General features: G+C 42.8%; 1 protein-coding gene across 1 annotated transcript in view; it reads left to right on the forward strand.

The window, feature by feature from the left end:
* The window catches only part of LOC311107914 (GPI ethanolamine phosphate transferase 2-like), a 120,781-nt gene that overhangs the window by 64,648 nt on the left and 38,746 nt on the right, over positions 1-17,387 (forward strand). The window contains exons 7-8 of the mRNA XM_084150514.1: positions 8,748-8,965; positions 11,685-11,960. Of these exons, the coding sequence (XP_084006640.1) occupies positions 8,748-8,965; positions 11,685-11,960 (494 nt within the window). The remainder of the gene's footprint in view (positions 1-8,747; positions 8,966-11,684; positions 11,961-17,387) is intronic.

Consider the following 17,387-nt stretch of genomic DNA (forward strand, 5'->3'; position numbering starts at 1 on the left):
AATTGGAGTAAAACATGCTTATATTTTGTGTTCTAATGGGTTACGACAGTTGCACTAAGCTCATGAGGCATTTATAAGTTACAGTCGTGGTCAAAAGTTTTGAGAATGACACATATTAATTTTCACCAAGTCTGCTGCCTCAGTTTTATGATGCCAATTTGCATATTCTCCAGAAAGTTATGAAGAGTGATCAGATGAATTGCAATTAATTGCAAAGTCCCTCTTTGCCATGAAAATGAACTTAATCCCCCAAAAAACATTTCCACTTCAATTTCAGCCCTGCCACAAAAGGACCAGTTGACATCATGTCAGTGATTCTCTCGTTAACACAGGTGAGAGTGTTGATTAGGACAGGGCTGGAGATCACTCTGTCATGCTGATTGAGTTAGAATAACAGACTGGAAGCTTTAAAATGAGGGTGGTGCTTGAAGTCATTGTTCTTCCTCTGTTAACCATGGTTACCTGCAAGGAAACATGTGCCGTCATCATTGCTTTGCACAAAAAGGGCTTCACAGGCAAGGATATTGCTGCTAGTAAGATTGCACCTAAATCAACCATTTATCGGATCATCAAGAACTTCAAGGAGAGAGGTTCAATTGTTGTTGCCTTGTGAAGAAGGCATCAGGGCGCCCAATAAAGTCCAGCAAGCGCCAGGACCGTCTCCTAAAGTTGATTCAGCTGCGGGATCGGGGCACCACCAGTGCAGAGCTTGCTCAGGAATGGAAGCAGGCAGGTGTAAGTGCATCTGCACGCACAGTGAGGCGAAGACTTATGTAGGATGGCCTGGTGTCAAGAAGGGCAGTGAGGAAGCCACTTCTCTCCAGGAAAAACATCAGGGACAGACTGATATTTTGCAAAAGGTACAGGGATTGGACTGCTGAGGACTGGGGTAAAGTCATTTTCTCTGATGAATCCCCTTTCCGATTGTTTGGGGCATCCGGAAAAAAGCTTGTCCGGAGAAGACAAGGTGAGCGCTACTATCAGTCATGTGTCATGCCAACAGTAAAGCATCCTGAGACCATTCATGTGTGGAGTTACTCCCTCAGCCAAGGGAGTGGGCTCACTCACAATTTTGCCTAAGAACACAGCCATGAATAAAGAATGGTACCAACACATCCTCCGAGAGCAACTTCTCCCAACCATCCAAGAACAGTTTGGTGACGAACAATGCCTTTTCCAGCATGATGGAGCACCTTGCCATAAGGCAAAAGTGATAACTAAGTGGCTCGGGGAACAAAACATCGACATTTTGGGTCCATGGCCAGGAAACTCCCCAGACCTTAATCCCATTGAGAACTCGTGGTCAATCCTCAAGAGGCGGGTGGACAAACAAAAACCCACAAATTCTGACAAACTCCAAGCATTGATTATGCAAGAATGGGCTGCCATCAGTGAGGATGTGGCCCAGAAGTTAATTGCAGAGGTCTTGAAAAAGATTGACTCTTTGCATAAACTTAATGTAATTGTCAATAAAAGCCTTTGACACTTATGTAATGCTTGTAATTATACTTTAGTATACCATAGTAACATCTGACAAAAATATCTAAAAACACTGAAGCAGCAAACTTTGTGAAGACCAATACTTGTGTCATTCTCAAAACTTTTGACCACGACTGTATATTCTTCAACAATCAATGGGTACATATCGTTAATTTATAAGTCCAGAAATGGATGTAGGAAGTGCAGATTACCCCTTTACGTCAAATAGTATATCCCCAGTGTCCACATTGTATATGTGAAGGATAGTAGTGTTCAGTCCATGGCACATCCAAATGTCTAAAAGCTGCCCCCATATTGAAACTATCAGATGCACATTACTACCAGCACTTAATTTTGCGTTCACCAAGACAGTAGTTTTGCTTTTGATACTCATGTAATTATACTTTTAAAACATTATTTACTTACTTTTAAATATTCCTTTGGATTCTTGCCAAACTGAATACTCTCAGAGAATCTCTGCGTTCTGTGCGCTGAATAGAACAGAGGTGTTGGAATCTAAACTTTTTGAATTAGGAGATGAAACAACCACCACAATCCAGGGTCCAATTTAATGAACTGAACTTTATTCTTAGTCTGCGGAGATGAAGGTTTGAAATCTTCACATGCTCAACAAAACCAAAGCTTACAGTGCAATTCAAAGAAAAACTCTCCTACACATTAGGCATAGTTCAAACATGCTTTCTCCCTGTGCGGAAATAATGTTACTTTAAAGTTAGTTAGATGTTTTGTTTGAACCTAGCCCAGCCCTCAGTTTATACAGTGGGGAAAAAAAGTATTTAGTCAGCCACCAATTGTGCAAGTTCTCCCTCTTAAAAAGATGAGAGAGGCCTGTAATTTTCGTCATAGGTACACGTCAACTATGACAGACAAAATGAGCATTTTTTTTCCAGAAAATCACATTGTAGGATTTTTAATGAATTGATTTGCAAATTATGGTGGAAAATAAGTACTTGGTCACCTACAAACAAGCAAGATTTCTGGCTCTCACAGACCTGTAACTTCTTCTTTAAGAGGCTCCTCTGTCCTCCACTCGTTACCTGTATTAATGGCACCTGTTTGAACTTGTTATCAGTATAAAAGACACCTGTCCACAACCTCAAACAGTCACACTCCAAACTCCACTATGGCCAAGACCAAAGAGCTGTCAAAGGACACCAGAAACAACATTGTAGACCTGCACCAGGCTGGGAAGACTGAATCTGCAATAGGTAAGCAGCTTGGTTTGAAGAAATCAACTGTGGGAGCAATTATTAGGATATGGAAGACATACAAGACCACTGATAATCTCCCTCGATCTGGGGCTCCACGCAAGATCTCACCCCGTGGGGTCAAAATGATCACAAGAACGGTGAGCAAAAATCCCAGAACCACACGGGGGGACCTAGTGAATGACCTGCAGAGAGCTGGCACCAAAGTAACAAAGCCTACCATCAGTAACACACTACGCCGCCAGGGACTCAAATCCTGCAGTGCCAGACGTGTCCCCCTGCTTAAGCCAGTACATGTCCAGGCCCGTCTGAAGTTTGCTAGAGTGCATTTGGATGATCCAGAAGAGGATTGGGAGAATGTCATATGGTCAGATGAAACCAAAATAGAACTTTTTGGTAAAAACTAAACTCGTCGTGTTTGGAGGACAAAGAATGCTGAGTTGCATCCAAAGAACACCATACCTACTGTGAAGCATGGGGGTGGAAACATCATGCTTTGGGGCTGTTTTTCTGCAAAGGGACCAGGACGACTGATCCGTGTAAAGGAAAGAATGAATGGGGCCATGTATAGTGAGATTTTGAGTGAAAACCTCCTTCCATCAGCAAGGGCATTGAAGATGAAACGTGGCTGGGTCTTTCAGCATGACAATGATCCCAAACACACCGCCCGGGCAACGAAGGAGTAGCTTCGTAAGAAGCATTTCAAGGTCCTGGAGTGGCCTAGCCAGTCTCCAGATCTCAACCCCATAGAAAATCTTTGGAGGGAGTTGAAAGTCCGTGTTGCCCAGCGACAGCCCCAAAACATCACTGCTCTAGAGGAGATCTGCATGGAGGAATGTGCCAAAATACCAGCAACAGTGTGTGAAAACCTTGTGAAGACTTACAGAAAACGTTTGACCTGTGTCATTGCCAACAAAGGGTATATAACAAAGTATTGAGAAACTTTTGTTATTGACCAAATACTTATTTTCCACCATAATTTGCAAATAAATTCATAGAAAATCCTACAATGTGATTTTCTGGAAAAAAAATTCTCATTTTGTCTGTCATAGTTGACGTGAACCTATGATGAAAATTACAGGCCTCTCTCATCTTTTTAAGTGGGAGAACTTGCACAATTGGTGGCTGACTAAATACTTTTTTTCCCCACTGTATAACCTGTACTTCTTACTGCAATACTGCACTTTCCCCCCTCTTTCCTTTGTCTCCAGCAATCTGTCTCACTGGCGGTTGGTGGTTGATTGATTGAGCTTATTTATTTGTTTCTCTGGAGTGGAGGAGGTACAGAGGTATGGATGAGGGGAACGGGAGGGCACCAGAGGTTTGGGTTCTTGCTGACGGGGCTCATTTCTGTCCTAAGTGCTGTGGCATCCCCCTCTCTAAAAACCTGGCCAACCGCCTCAGTGGGAGGGCAAAAATAACACTGATGATTTCATGAGTCAGCAATACGACAGTGGGTTGATTATTGAAGAAGCCCGCCACTGGTTGGAATGATGTATCGTACTACAAGTGAAGGGCCGCCCCTCGGCCTCATTGACAAGTCCCACTTACTTCTTTTGATATTTGTTTTTCAAAGAATTTCATACTTTTTTAACCTTGTCTCATCTTTTGTGGATTCTTCTAAAGCTAATCCATTGTTTCATTAAAATATGCTGTATTAAACTCTACATTTCCCAAAATTGGGATAACAGAAAAATGAAATTATTAATAGTAAGCATTATCAATGAACAAAATATGTTTGTTATTTCGAGGATAACGAAAGGCTAGTGCATGAAATATGTTTGGCTGTGCAGTATACAAAATGGATGTTGTCCAATCTAAATACTGCTCAAGAAAGAAGAGACTAACGGTATGCCATGGTGTGTCGCCTGTACCTATACTGATATGTCAAGGTCTAATTGTTCCCTCTCTCCCTGATCGCCTCTCTGTGGTTCTCTTCTCTCTCTCTCTCTCTCTCTCTCTCTCTCTCTCTCTCTCTCTCTCTCTCTCTCTCTCTCTCTCTCTCTCTCTCTCTCTCTCTCTCTCTCTCTCTCTCTCTCTCTCTCTCTCTCTCTCTCTCTCTCTCTCTCTCTCTCTCTCTCTCTCTCTCTCTCTCCCCCCCTCCCCCCTTCCTTCCTTCTGAGTTGAGCCTGGCTGCAGCAATTAGCTGGCTGCCCGATGAGGAAAGTAAGGGCCGTAATAATCACATTAGGAGACGGTGGGGATGGAATAAAAAATCTGGCTCACGCAAGGCCAGGGCATTCATCTCTCCTAGCCCATGATCAATGAATGAAATGAAAGTTGAATGGTGCCAAATGGATGGTGTGTTATCTTCACTTCTCTATTGGCGAAATCAGAGCAGGATGGAAAGTTGGTCCTGTGTAGTGTACAGTAACTGAATGAGTAAATTAATGATTTGTTATTGTTTGTGTAATTGGTGTTTAGCAGTACAACTGGTTACATTAGCTGCAGGGGTCGTGTCCATAGAAGTCGGTGACAGTGGTTGAAGGATGGGGGTACAATTGTAGAGATATGGTAGATGTGACAATAGCAGTATAGCTTGTAAATACTTAATGAAGACATATCTACTTTTTAGAGCTAGTCACCTCAAGAGATGTAATATTTATATGCTCTATATCGATCAACCAACAATGCCTTCATTCATCACCCTGAATTTCTTTGTAACTTTTTCCTGTCTGTTAGAGATGAGCTGATGGAAGTATAGGGTAGTACTGAGCAATTTAGTGCTTTTTGAAGTTGTTTCAATTAGAAAATAATCACGGTTTTCGGTTTAGATTATTTGCGTTGAATGCTGTAACACAGAATAAAACAATTAATAAAAGTCCCATGATGGTAGTGACTGCCATTACTACTTATCACATATTACCCATCAGTGATTCACATTACTTTAATTTAATAAAATATTTCAGTTGTGTTTTATTTGATGACTTTATTATTTCATTCCAAATTATCATCTCATCTTTATAGAGGTGCTGCCTATGCTGTCTGACTAAATCACTATTTTAGTAGTTCTTCAAAGTAAATAAGACATACTTTTATGACTGCTGAATACCAACTATCAATCACTTAGATTATGTATTTTCAGGTAGAGATACCTTGCGAAGCAACAGCTGCTCTCTATATCCCCTCATGATCTTGCGTTCTTCTGTCTCTTCCGTAGCGGGCGTAAAAGAAAAACAGACCGGACAAGTAGAATCGCAATGGATTATGCTCATTGTAGTGAATTACCACGTTTTATGGGCTAAACTATGTAGAATATTGGCCTGTTGGAAACTACAACTCCCTACTACGTCATTGAACAGTTCAGGTTGGATCTGATTTATCTCTAGAGAAACTGCGCTTTGAGCTCACAGGAAAAAAATGGAATTCAAATAATTAAACCGACGTCGTCAATTAGTTGTTTAAAAATGGAAAATTAACCTCATTTTCAGTTAATCGCCCAGCACTACTATAGGGTAATGAAAGTTCACAGTAGAGTATACAGCCCATGTCTCTCACTCTCTCTTAGACTGTCTTTTTTAATTTCTCTTTGGTTTGCTAATAACCTCCGGCATCTTGTGGACACCTAAAAAGGCCATCCTCTGACCCATCCCTCTTCCTTTTCTCTCTGACAGAGGACCATCTGTATTGTTTTATTCATGCCCATGGCTGAAGGCTCTAATATTTCCACCTCCATTCCTGTGTCTGACATAATCACAATCACCATTTATCATAGTTATGCTCTTATTATTCTGATCAGGAATCAGTCAAGTAGTGTGAATTCTAGAACAGTAGAATAAAGCCAAAGCGACGAAGGGCTGTTCTGTATTATACTCTACTTTTGAATGTTATTGTTCCCAAAGTTAGGGCTGTGATGGTCATGCAATTTTGGGAGACTGTTATTTGTCAGCCAAATGACCATGGTCACTGTCAATGTTGCCTGTCATTTTTTTCGTCTCTGAGCAAATTTCAGGTCTGCTGAGCGCAAGCTTGAACGTTGTGAAAATTCTGTGCAACTTCCAGCGCGCGTTTACTGTGACCATTGAGGCTGTACCCGCTTTAAGTTACAGTTTTACCAGTGGCCAAGTAGGCTATTGTGGCTATTTTGATCATAATGTAGGCCTACCAGAGTGGCCTACAATAGAAAATGCATCCCATAACATTTTAACATGGTTATTGTATTTTGATGACGGTCGTCATCCATAATTGTCGGTTACACGAATATACAGTTGCCCTACCTAAAATGCTATTCTGCAAGGTTATTAAAATGCTTGAATGAAATTAATACATGAAAGTGAACAATGTTTAAGGATTTATTTAACATCCTGACTATTATGAGTTGGGTCTGAGTTGGCAACCTCAATGTTAAGTGAATTACGAGCGGACTAATTTTTTATTTATTTTTTATTTCACCTTTATTTAACCAGGTAAGCCAGTTGAGAACAGGTTCTCATTTACAACTGCGACCTGGCCAAGATAAAGCAAAGTAGTGCAATAAAAACAACACAGAGTTACATATGGGGTAAAAAACATAAAGTCAGAAATACAACAGAAAATATATATACAGTGTGTGCAAATGTAGCAAATTATGGAGGTAAGGCAATAAATAGGCTATAGTGCAGAATAATTACAATAGTATTAACACTGGAATGCTAGATGTGCAAGAGATTATGTGCAAATAGAGATACTGGGGTGCAAAAGAGCAAAATAAATAACAATATAGGGATGAGGTAGTTGGGTGGGCTAATTTCAGATGGGCTGTGTACAGGTGCAGTGATCGGTAAGGTGCTCTGACAACTAATGCTTAAAGTTATTGAGGGAGATAAGAGTCTCCAGCTTCAGAGATTTTTGCAATTCGTTCCAGTCATTGGCAGCAGAGAACTGGAAGGAATGGCGGCCAAAGGAGGTGTTGGCTTTGGGAATGACCAGTGAGATATACCTGCTGGAGCGCAGACTACGGGTGGGTGCTGCTATGGTGACCAATGAGCTAAGATAAGGCGGGGATTTGCCTAGCAGTGATTTATAGATGGCCTGGAGCCAGTGGGTTTGACGACGAACATGTAGTGAGGACCAGCCAACAAGAGCGTACAGGTCACAGTGGTGGGTAGTGTATGGGGCTTTGGAGACAAAACGGATGGCACTGTGATAGACTACATCCAATTTGCTGAGTAGAGTGTTGGAGGCTATTTTGTAAATTACATCGCCGAAGTCAAGGATCGGTAGGATAGTCAGTTTTACGAGGGCATGTTTGGCAGCATGAGTGAAGGAGGCTTTATTGCGAAATAGGAAGCCGATTCTAGATTTAACTTTGGATTGGAGATTCTTTATGTGAGTCTGGAAGTTGAGTTTACAGTCTAACCAGACACCTAGGTATTTGTAGTTGTCCACATACTCTAGGTCAGACCCGTCGAGAGTGGTGATTCTAGTCGGGTGGGCGGGTGCCAGCAGCGTTCGATTGAAAATGGAGCTAATGGAGCTATACACCTGCATACAAATGATACGGAGTGAATGTACTCTTGGCCCACTTCATTTAAGTGCAGTTGATTTGATTTATGCTTTACTCCAAGTCTCCAATACAAATGATTTGAGCATGTTTAATTTGTGTAAATTATTACCTGTGGTTTCTTACTACCACAGGAGTAACTATTAGCCTGTTATTGTAAAATATATACAACACATAGTCTTGAAAGGTGCTACTTTTAGTTATGTTTTGTCTACCTGTGCAACTTGTAGTAGCAGCAGTAGTAGCAGCAGTAGTAGTAGTAGTAGTATTAGCAGTAGTAGTAGTATTAGCAGTAGTAGTAGTATTAGCAGTAGTAGCAGTAGTAGTATTAGCAGTATTAGCAGTAGTAGTATTAGCAGTAGTTGCAGTAGTAGTATTAGCAGTAGTAGTAGCAGTAGTAGTAGTTAGTTTATTGTTCATGATGGGAAATGTATTGATTCATTAATATGCGTCTTATATCACATGCACACTTTGTCATAACACCTTCCTTTTCTCGCCTTCCTCTCATATCTCTCTCCCTCCTCTCTCTCCCTCCCTCTCGCTCACTCTCCCCACAGAGGAGGGCTACGAACAGTTCCGCGTGGCAGAGAAGTCCCATGGTAACTGGGTGAAGCTGGTGGTGGAGGGCAACACGTCAGAGGTGCTGACCAACATGGGGAAGAAGGTGCTCAAGCAATACCTGGAGGCCCTCAGGGCCATGAGCGCAGCCCTCAGCAAGCAGCTGGGCAAATACGACATGTATTCCATGGTGGTGGGCATGGTCCTCGTCTTCCAGGTGGGTAGTGGGGTGTTGCCCCTAGATGCTTGTCAGTTTGGCATTTTCCTTACGAATGGCTAAGGTTAGGATTGAGGGGAACCTGATCCTAGATCTGTACCCAGGGGAAACTGCACCCCGGAGCAGGGAGTGGGCCAAGGATCAGGGGCAGGAACTTACACAATGAGGGTGGTGGTGGTGATGATGATGATGATGATGATGATGATGATGGTGATGTAGTGGGTAATATCTTGTATATATACCTCACATGCGACCCGTAATAACAGTATGCAATTTGTATATTAATAAAGTCTATTAAAATATTATCTGACTAGCAATGTGCAAGCAGGACTGTTGTTGAGTTACAGGAAAATACTATCAAGAAATTGTCTAGGAGCTTCCAATCTGATATCAGACCTAAAGGATGTCATCACAACAGCTACCCAGAGGTGTGACAGAATGGGAGTTGTTGAGAGCAACACAGACAATTCAGTATTCCTGAGAAACACAATAGAATCCTTGAATACGGTGTTGTCAGAGTCATGTCTGGGGCTGGGCCCATCATCATGATGAGGAACACTTTTCTACATTATTCTTACACCATCCCATGCATATATACAGTTTGTGACCATGGTGGGATATTGCTGATGGTTTATATATTTAATGGTATTAGCCTAAATAAGCACTTAGCATTCTAAACTGTTGTGATGTGGTACAAACATCCATAAAGATCCCACATCCAAATATGAGCATTTTAAGATGCCAATTCTGCTCCTGAAGAGACCCACAATCTAGACTAGGCATACTCATAGAACGCAATCAATATTAATGAAAAAAATGTTGATATAAGGCTTGACTTTATTAAAGCCCATGGTTTACATAGACTTTACAGAGTGTTGAAATAGCCTTCAATTATAAAAATGACCTTGAGCTAGTGTGAGAAGAATTCGACAGTTGGAACAGATCTCTACTGCTCTTTGTTGAGCAAGCATTTCTCAAAGTAAACTTTTTCTGGGGCCGAAGGGGCTCGCAGTAACTGCACAACTTTACAACATTCCTTGGCTTGTACAACGAATCTACCATGTGAACGATATTGGATGGGGCAATTCCCCTGCGTTCCCTTCAAAACAAAGCTAAATCTGCCGTGCTGACTGTTGCAGTCAAAACTAATGTTCATTTCAATGTGTTTTGATCATTTCATCTTGGAGAAGAGGCAAAAAGTTCATTTGGCGGTAAAAGCGGAAACAATCACAGAACGTGTTGGCATATGCTCACTTAAGTTCGTTGTGTAAGGGTTTGACTTAACGTAGGACTGTTTTGGATCATTGGTAGAGCTGAGATATTTACTTATTGTTTTTATAGAATATACAGTATGTTATAACCTCATGGGTTTAGAATAGGGCTTGAACTGCCAGAAACTTCACGATATTATCACCATACTTAGGTGTCGATACGATAATGTATTGCGATTCTCACGATTCTGAATGTATTGCCATTCGATATTGCGATTTGATGTTCCCAACATATTGCTCACCATATGTCTGCTGCAGAGATCCATGAGAAAACAAGTTTTGATCAGTCATGGAGATAAAAGTCCTGAAAACATGTTGGCTCACTCTTTAAAAAGAAGATGGAGAACAAGCTATAGGATGAAAAATACCAGAGTTTTGGCGCAGGTACAGCCGCCTAGCGCTAGCTTTTACAAATCAATATTTTGAGTCAAAGTATCGATATAATATCGTCCAAAATAATATTGCGATATGTAACTACAGTATATACTTTTTTAACGCTTTCATCCGCTTTTAGAATTTGCTTAACAACAGTAAATACTATACTCACAAGTCATTATTCCAGTTTGTTTGTTTGTTTGTTTTTTCCATTTGAATTCACCGGCTTTGCTGTCATGCTCACGCTTTTAGACTGTTTCCCTACAAGTTATTTATTTCTTATCAGAGATAAAATGCTAATTCCAGCATGACATGGAATGCTCTGTATAGACTCCCCAGTGAGCATTATTGGGAGCTGTGGAGAAAGTTGACAAAAATATCCCAAACTCTGAATAGAAACTAAGAAGTGTCCCTCAGAGGTGACTGCCTCCCATCAGGAAAAAATAAGTGAAAGATGTGAAGAGAGAGAAAAGAGGCTGTTTTCAAAAGAAAAAGTTGGACTTGTCAGCATTTTGTCACAGTCAATACTCAAGGACAAAGCAACTAGTCATCTTTCCAGTGCACCGTCCCTGATAGATTTAGTCAGTTGAGAGGTGAAGAGAAAGGAAACTACGTAAGCAAAGGACATGGAACACGTGTCTCTCTGGTGTTTACTTTGAAAAGAAAGAGCTTGCATATTTACTTCCAAGATGGCACATTCAAAGGTTCCAGTTGAAAGACTTCAGTCAAGCCAAATGCAAATATGGAGAAGCACACAAATGACTCTAGCTTTGACTCAATCCAAGCCACATCCACCACGGATCGACAAATGTCTGTTCTCTGTACCCACATGCTCTACGTGCGGTCCCTTGACTCCAGTGTTACCTCATAGCTTGCCCATCTATCCATCCATCTCTTTCTATCTGCTGTTTCCTTTACTGTTTGACTCATACAACAGTTGCAACGACAGAGATGAGCTTGGTCTGTCCGGTGCTGGTGCTGTATGTGCATGCATATGTGAACACACCATGTGAGTCTGTTTTTACTTAATTCCATGATTTACTGAGTGTGTGCATTCCTTGTTCTCTCTCCAGCTCCTTCTCCTCCTGCTGCTGGCCATGCCCGAGGCACTGAGCAGCGCCTCAGAGGTGGATCTCCCTGTGTCCTCTGCGCTGCTCTCGCTTCCCTTCTACCTGCTGTGCCTGCTCCTCTCCTCCGTGCACGTGCTGGTGTGCACGTCGGCCGAGAGCTCCTGTTACTTCTGCAGCCTCTCCTGGGGCCTGGTGTTCGGGGCAGTGGCCCTCTCCTCAGCCCTGCTCTGCATCCTGATCTCTATGGCAGCCAGGAGGGGAGCAAAGCCCCCTGGGAAGGTGAGTCATCGACACTGAACCATCGTGACTGAGACATTAGTAGCACTTTGTCTTGTGAAGACTGGTCATACTTTACGCTGTTTTCCTTGTGTTTATTAAAGTGGCGCAGTGGCGCAGTGGTCTAAGGCACTGCATCGCAGTGCTAGCTGTGCCACTAGAGATCCTGGTTCGAATCCAGGCTCTGTCGTAGCCGGCCGCGACCGGGAGACCCATGCGACGGCGCACAATTGGCCCAGCGTCGTCCAGGGTAGGGGAGGGAATGGCCGGCAGGGATGTAGCTCAGTTGGTAGAGCATGGCGTTTGCAATGCCAGGGTTGTGGGTTCGATTCCCAAGGGGGGCCAGTATGAAAAAAATTAATTAAAATAAAATAACTGTAAGTCGCTCTGGATAAGAGCGTCTGCTAAATGACTAAAATGTAAATGTAAAATGTAAAAACAACCTAGTAGTTAATGGTAGTAGTTACATTTTGGGTTCTTTTGAAGTAATTGAAACAAGCACCTCTTAACCATTTCATAACAGCATATCGTAACAGTGTCTTTCACTTACATTTCTCTTACATTTAAATTAGACCACTTTCGGGTCTGAAAACGTGCATTGTCTTCTCTGACCCTCCCCAACCATAGCAGCCTATTCCCTGCCTTCGGCATTACATTTACATTTACGTCATTTAGCAGACGCTCTTATCCAGAGCGACTTACAAATTGGTGCATTCACCTTATCATCATTGCAAAACAAGAGCATGTTGATAAAAAAGGCACCCATTGAGACAAAAGGTCTTCGAAATTACACTGGCCTTTCTTTGTAATGACTTATTTCTGTCCCTGCAAGTCTTACTTATGAAACCAGTGGACCAAACAGTTTTTTATTTATTTAAAAATGGCACCTCGAGCATTCAACAAAAAGAGAGGTGAATAATTAAAGTTCATTTGCCCTTTCTAGATAAAGGCAGAACAAGTTTTAAAGACAAACCTGTTTTTTTCTCCATCTAATGAGATTAGAAAGTCACCAGTGTCACCAAGCTTTCTTAATTACAGTATGTCTGAAGAAGTGGCCTCTTCTGTCTCCCTTCTGGGAACTAACAGAAAGTGCTGACAGAGGAAAAGAACGGCGAGAGAGAGAAAAGGGGTTTTCGATCGTAAGGCTCATAAGTGAGTCTGTTACAGAGAAAAAACTAGTCCTTCTCATGCATCTAAATAAAGAGCTGGAGGGAAGATCTCATCTTGTTTGTTGAGGTTGAGGTTGTGTTGTGCAGTGGAACATAACGAGTCTGACATGCATTGATCACTGCAGTTATGTTCTCTCCATACAGTCTGACATGCATTGATCACTGCAGTTATGTTCTTCTCTCCATAGAGTATGAGTCTTGTTTATGTTATTTGGGGTTAGGGTTGCCTAACCAGATGTCAGAAGCACTTTTTTAACGTTTGAAATCTTTTGCTAAGAGGACATCTTGTGTGTTGGGCTCTCCTTTAGCTGGATGATGTGTCCAATGATGCTGTCTGTGTCCAAGATACCATCACATACTGGAGCTATGTACTAACAATGACAATGTTTCTACTTCAACTGATTATATATAATATTGTGTTTTGTTGATGGTGGTGGAAAACGCTGTCTCACACGCTGCTCCAGAATCTCCCATAAGTGTTCATTTGGGTTGAGAGCTGATGACTGAGAGACACAGACACATACTTTAAACCCCCTATGCTCCTTTGAGATCCCTCTTTCAAAGTCACTGAGATCTAGCCATGGTAGCCAAAATAATGGTCAACTGGGCGTTTTTATACAGCACCCTAAGCATGTTAATTGCTTAATTAACTCAGGAACCACACCTGTGTGGAAGCATCTGCTTTCAATATACTTTGTATCCCTCATTTACTCAAGTGTTTCCTTTATTTTGGCAGTTACCTTTAGGTCATACTGTATATCAATGTTTCCCATCTCCGGTCCTCCAGTACCCCCAACAGCCCAACTCCGGTCCTCCAGTACCCCCAACAGCCCAACTCCGGTCCTCCAGTACCCCCAACAGCCCATCTCCGGTCCTCCAGTACCCCCAACAGCCCATCTCCAGTCCTCCAGTACCCCCAACAACCCATCTTCCAGTACCACCAACAGCCCAACTCCGGTACCCCCAATAACCCATCTCCATTCCTCCCGTACACCCAACAGCCCATCTCCAGTCCTCCCGTATCCCCAACAACCCATCTCCAGTCCTCCAGTACCCACAACAACCCATCTCCAGTCCTCCAGTACCCCCAACAACCCATCTCCAGTCCTCCAGTACCCCCAACAACCCATCTCCAGTCCTCCAGTACCCCCAACAGCCCATCTCCAGTCCTCCAGTACCCCCAACAGCCCACAATTTTGCCCTGGACAAAAACAACCGATTCAACTTGTCAAAGGCTTGATGATTATTTGACAAGTAGAATCAGGTGTGCTTGTCCAGGGCCAAAACAAAAAGAGAAACACTGCTGTATATTATAGGAAGTTTGATTAAACACATGAGGGGTCAGAATGTTCATAATTTACTCAAATTCTTCTGTGTTAAACACCTTTATTCTCAATACCTCACTTTGGGAATTAATATCTGATGCCGCCTGATCAATTTGTTTTGTCATCCTGATTAAAGACCGAGTTCACTCTCCGTTCTTTCAATCATCGTACACTACATGACCAAAAGTATGTGGACACCTGCTCATTGAATATCTCATTCCAAAATCATGGGCATTAATATGCAGTTGGTCCCCCATTTGCTGCTAAAACAGCCTCACTCTTCTGGGAAGGCGTTCCACTAATGTTGGAACATTGCTGCAGGGTCTTGCTTCCATTCAGCCACGAGCATTAGTGAGGTCGGGCACTGGCTCGCAGTCAGCGTTCCAATTCATCCCAAAGGTGTTCAATGGGGTTGAGGTCAGGGCTCTGTGCAGGCCAGTCAAGTTCTTCCACACCGATCTCGAAAAAAACATTTCTGTGTGGACCTCGCTTTGTGCATGTAGGCATTGTCATACTGAAACAGGAAAGGGCCTTCCCCAAACTGTTGCAAGCACAGAATTGTCTAGAATGTCATTGTATGCTGTAGCGTTTAAATTTCTCTTCACTGGAACTAAGGAGCCTGAACCATGAAAACAGCCCCAGACCAGTTGGCACTATGCATTCAGGCAGGTAGCGTTCTCCAGGCATCCGCCAAACCCAGATTCGTGATGGTGAAGCGTGATTCATCACTTCAGAGAACACGTTTCCACTGCCCCAGAGTCCAATGGCAGCGAGCTTTACGCTATTCCAGCCGACCCTTGGCATTGCGCATGATGATCTTAGGCTTGTGTGCAGCTGCTCGGCCATGGAAACCTATTTCATGAAGCTCCCGACAAACAGTTTTTGTGCTGATGTTGCTTCCAGAGGCAGTTTGGAACTCGGTAGTGAGTGTTGCAACTGAGGACAGACGATTTTTGCGCGACACGCTTCAGCACTCGGCGGTCCCGTTCTGCGTTTGACCCATTGTTGCTCCTAGACTTTTCCACTTCACAAAAACAGCACTTACAGTTGGCCGGGGCAGCTCTAGCAGAGCAGAAATGTGACAATCTGACTTGTTGGAAAGGTGGCATCCTATGACGGTGCCACGTTGAAAGTCACTGAGCTCTTCAGTAAGGCCATTCTACTGCCAATGTTTGTCTATGGAGATTTCATGGCTGTGTGCTCGATTTTATACACCTGTCAGCAACCGGTGTGGCTGAAGTAGCCGAATCCACTCATTTGAAGTGGTGTCCACATAGTTTTGTATATATAGTGTATGTTTTGATTATTTGGTTCATTCAATGCTCTCCCACTAGATGCATTAGCGCAGTCAATAATTAGAACATGCCTCATTCATATTGGAGTCCCGAAAAAGCATTAGCAGGAAATGATTTACATGGCTCGTTTGAACTTCACAAACAACTGACGGTAACAAAAAATTAAAATTGGCGGGGAACAAGGCATCGCTTCTGATAAGTTGACTTTGTGTCTGTCTCAGCATGCCGAAGGTGGGAGAGAAGGGAGCCTTGCGGGGTTCCTTTTCTGTGACAAACCCAGACGGTCTGGCAAAAAGGTAGAGATAAAGGCTGTTTCCCAAATGGCACTCTATTCCCTGTAATAGTGCCCTATGGACCCTGGTCAAAAGCAGTGCACTATATAGGGGATAGGGAGCCATTAAGGACTCAAGCAAAGACTTGTGTGACGGTGCATAAACACAAACTGCCCTCTGGATGATAAACACGTATTATGATCAAATGGGATCTCCAGCAGTGTGCCAGTCTGTTATTGGATTATAGATAAATAGATACAGTGCATTCGGAAAGTATTAAGACCCCTTGACTTTTTCCACATTTTGTGTTACAGCCTTATTCTAAAATGAATTAAATCAAACATTTTCCTCATCAATCTACACACAGAACCCCATATTGACAAAGCAAAAACAGGTTTTTATTACAAATAAAAAACAGATACCTTATTTACTTAAGTATTCAGACCCCTTGCTATGAGACTCGAAATTGAGCTCAAATCAAATCAAATGTTATTGGCCACATGCGCCGAATACAACAGGTGCAGACATTACAGTGAAATGCTTACTTACAGCCCTTAACCAACAGTGCATTTATTTTAAATAAAAAAAGTAAAATAAAACAACAACAAAAAAGTGTTGAGAAAAAAAGAGCAGAAGTAAAATAAAATAGTAGGGAGGCTATATATACAGGGGGGTACCGGTGCAGAGTCAATGTGCGGGGGCACCGGCTAGTTGAGGTAGTTGAAGTAATATGTACATGTAGGTAGAGTTAAAGTGACTATGCATAAATAATTAACAGAGTAGCAGCAGCGTAAAAAGATGGGGTGGGGGGTGGGGGGTGGGGGTGGGGGACAGTGCAAATAGTCCGGGTAGCCATGATTAGCTGTGTCTTATGGCTTGGGGGTAGAAGCTGTTGAGAAGTCTTTTGGACCTAGACTTGGCACTCCGGTACTGCTTGCCGTACGGTAGCAGAGAGAACAGTCTATGACTAGGGTGGCTGGAGTCTTTGACAATTTTGAGGGCCTTCCTCTGACACCGCCTAGTATAGAGGTCCTGGATGGCAGGAAGCTTGACCCCAGTGATGTACTGGGCCGTACGCACTACCCTCTGTAGTGCCTTGCGGTCGGAGGCCAAGCAGTTGCCATACCAGGCGGTGATGCAACCAGTCAGAATGCTCTCGATGGTGCAGCTGTAGAAGTTTTTGAGGATCTGAGGACCCATGCCAAATCTTTTCAGTCTCCTGAGGGGGAATAGGCTTTGTCGTGCCCTCTTCACGACTGTCTTGGTGTGTTTGGACCATGATAGTTCGTTGGTGATGTGTACACCAAGGAACTTGAAGCTCTCAACCTGTTCCATTACAGCCCCGTCGATGAGAATGGGGGCGTGCTCA

This window comes from Coregonus lavaretus (genome assembly GCF_964263955.1).
Source record: "Coregonus lavaretus genome assembly, chromosome: 32".
Lineage (NCBI taxonomy): Eukaryota > Metazoa > Chordata > Actinopteri > Salmoniformes > Salmonidae > Coregonus > Coregonus lavaretus.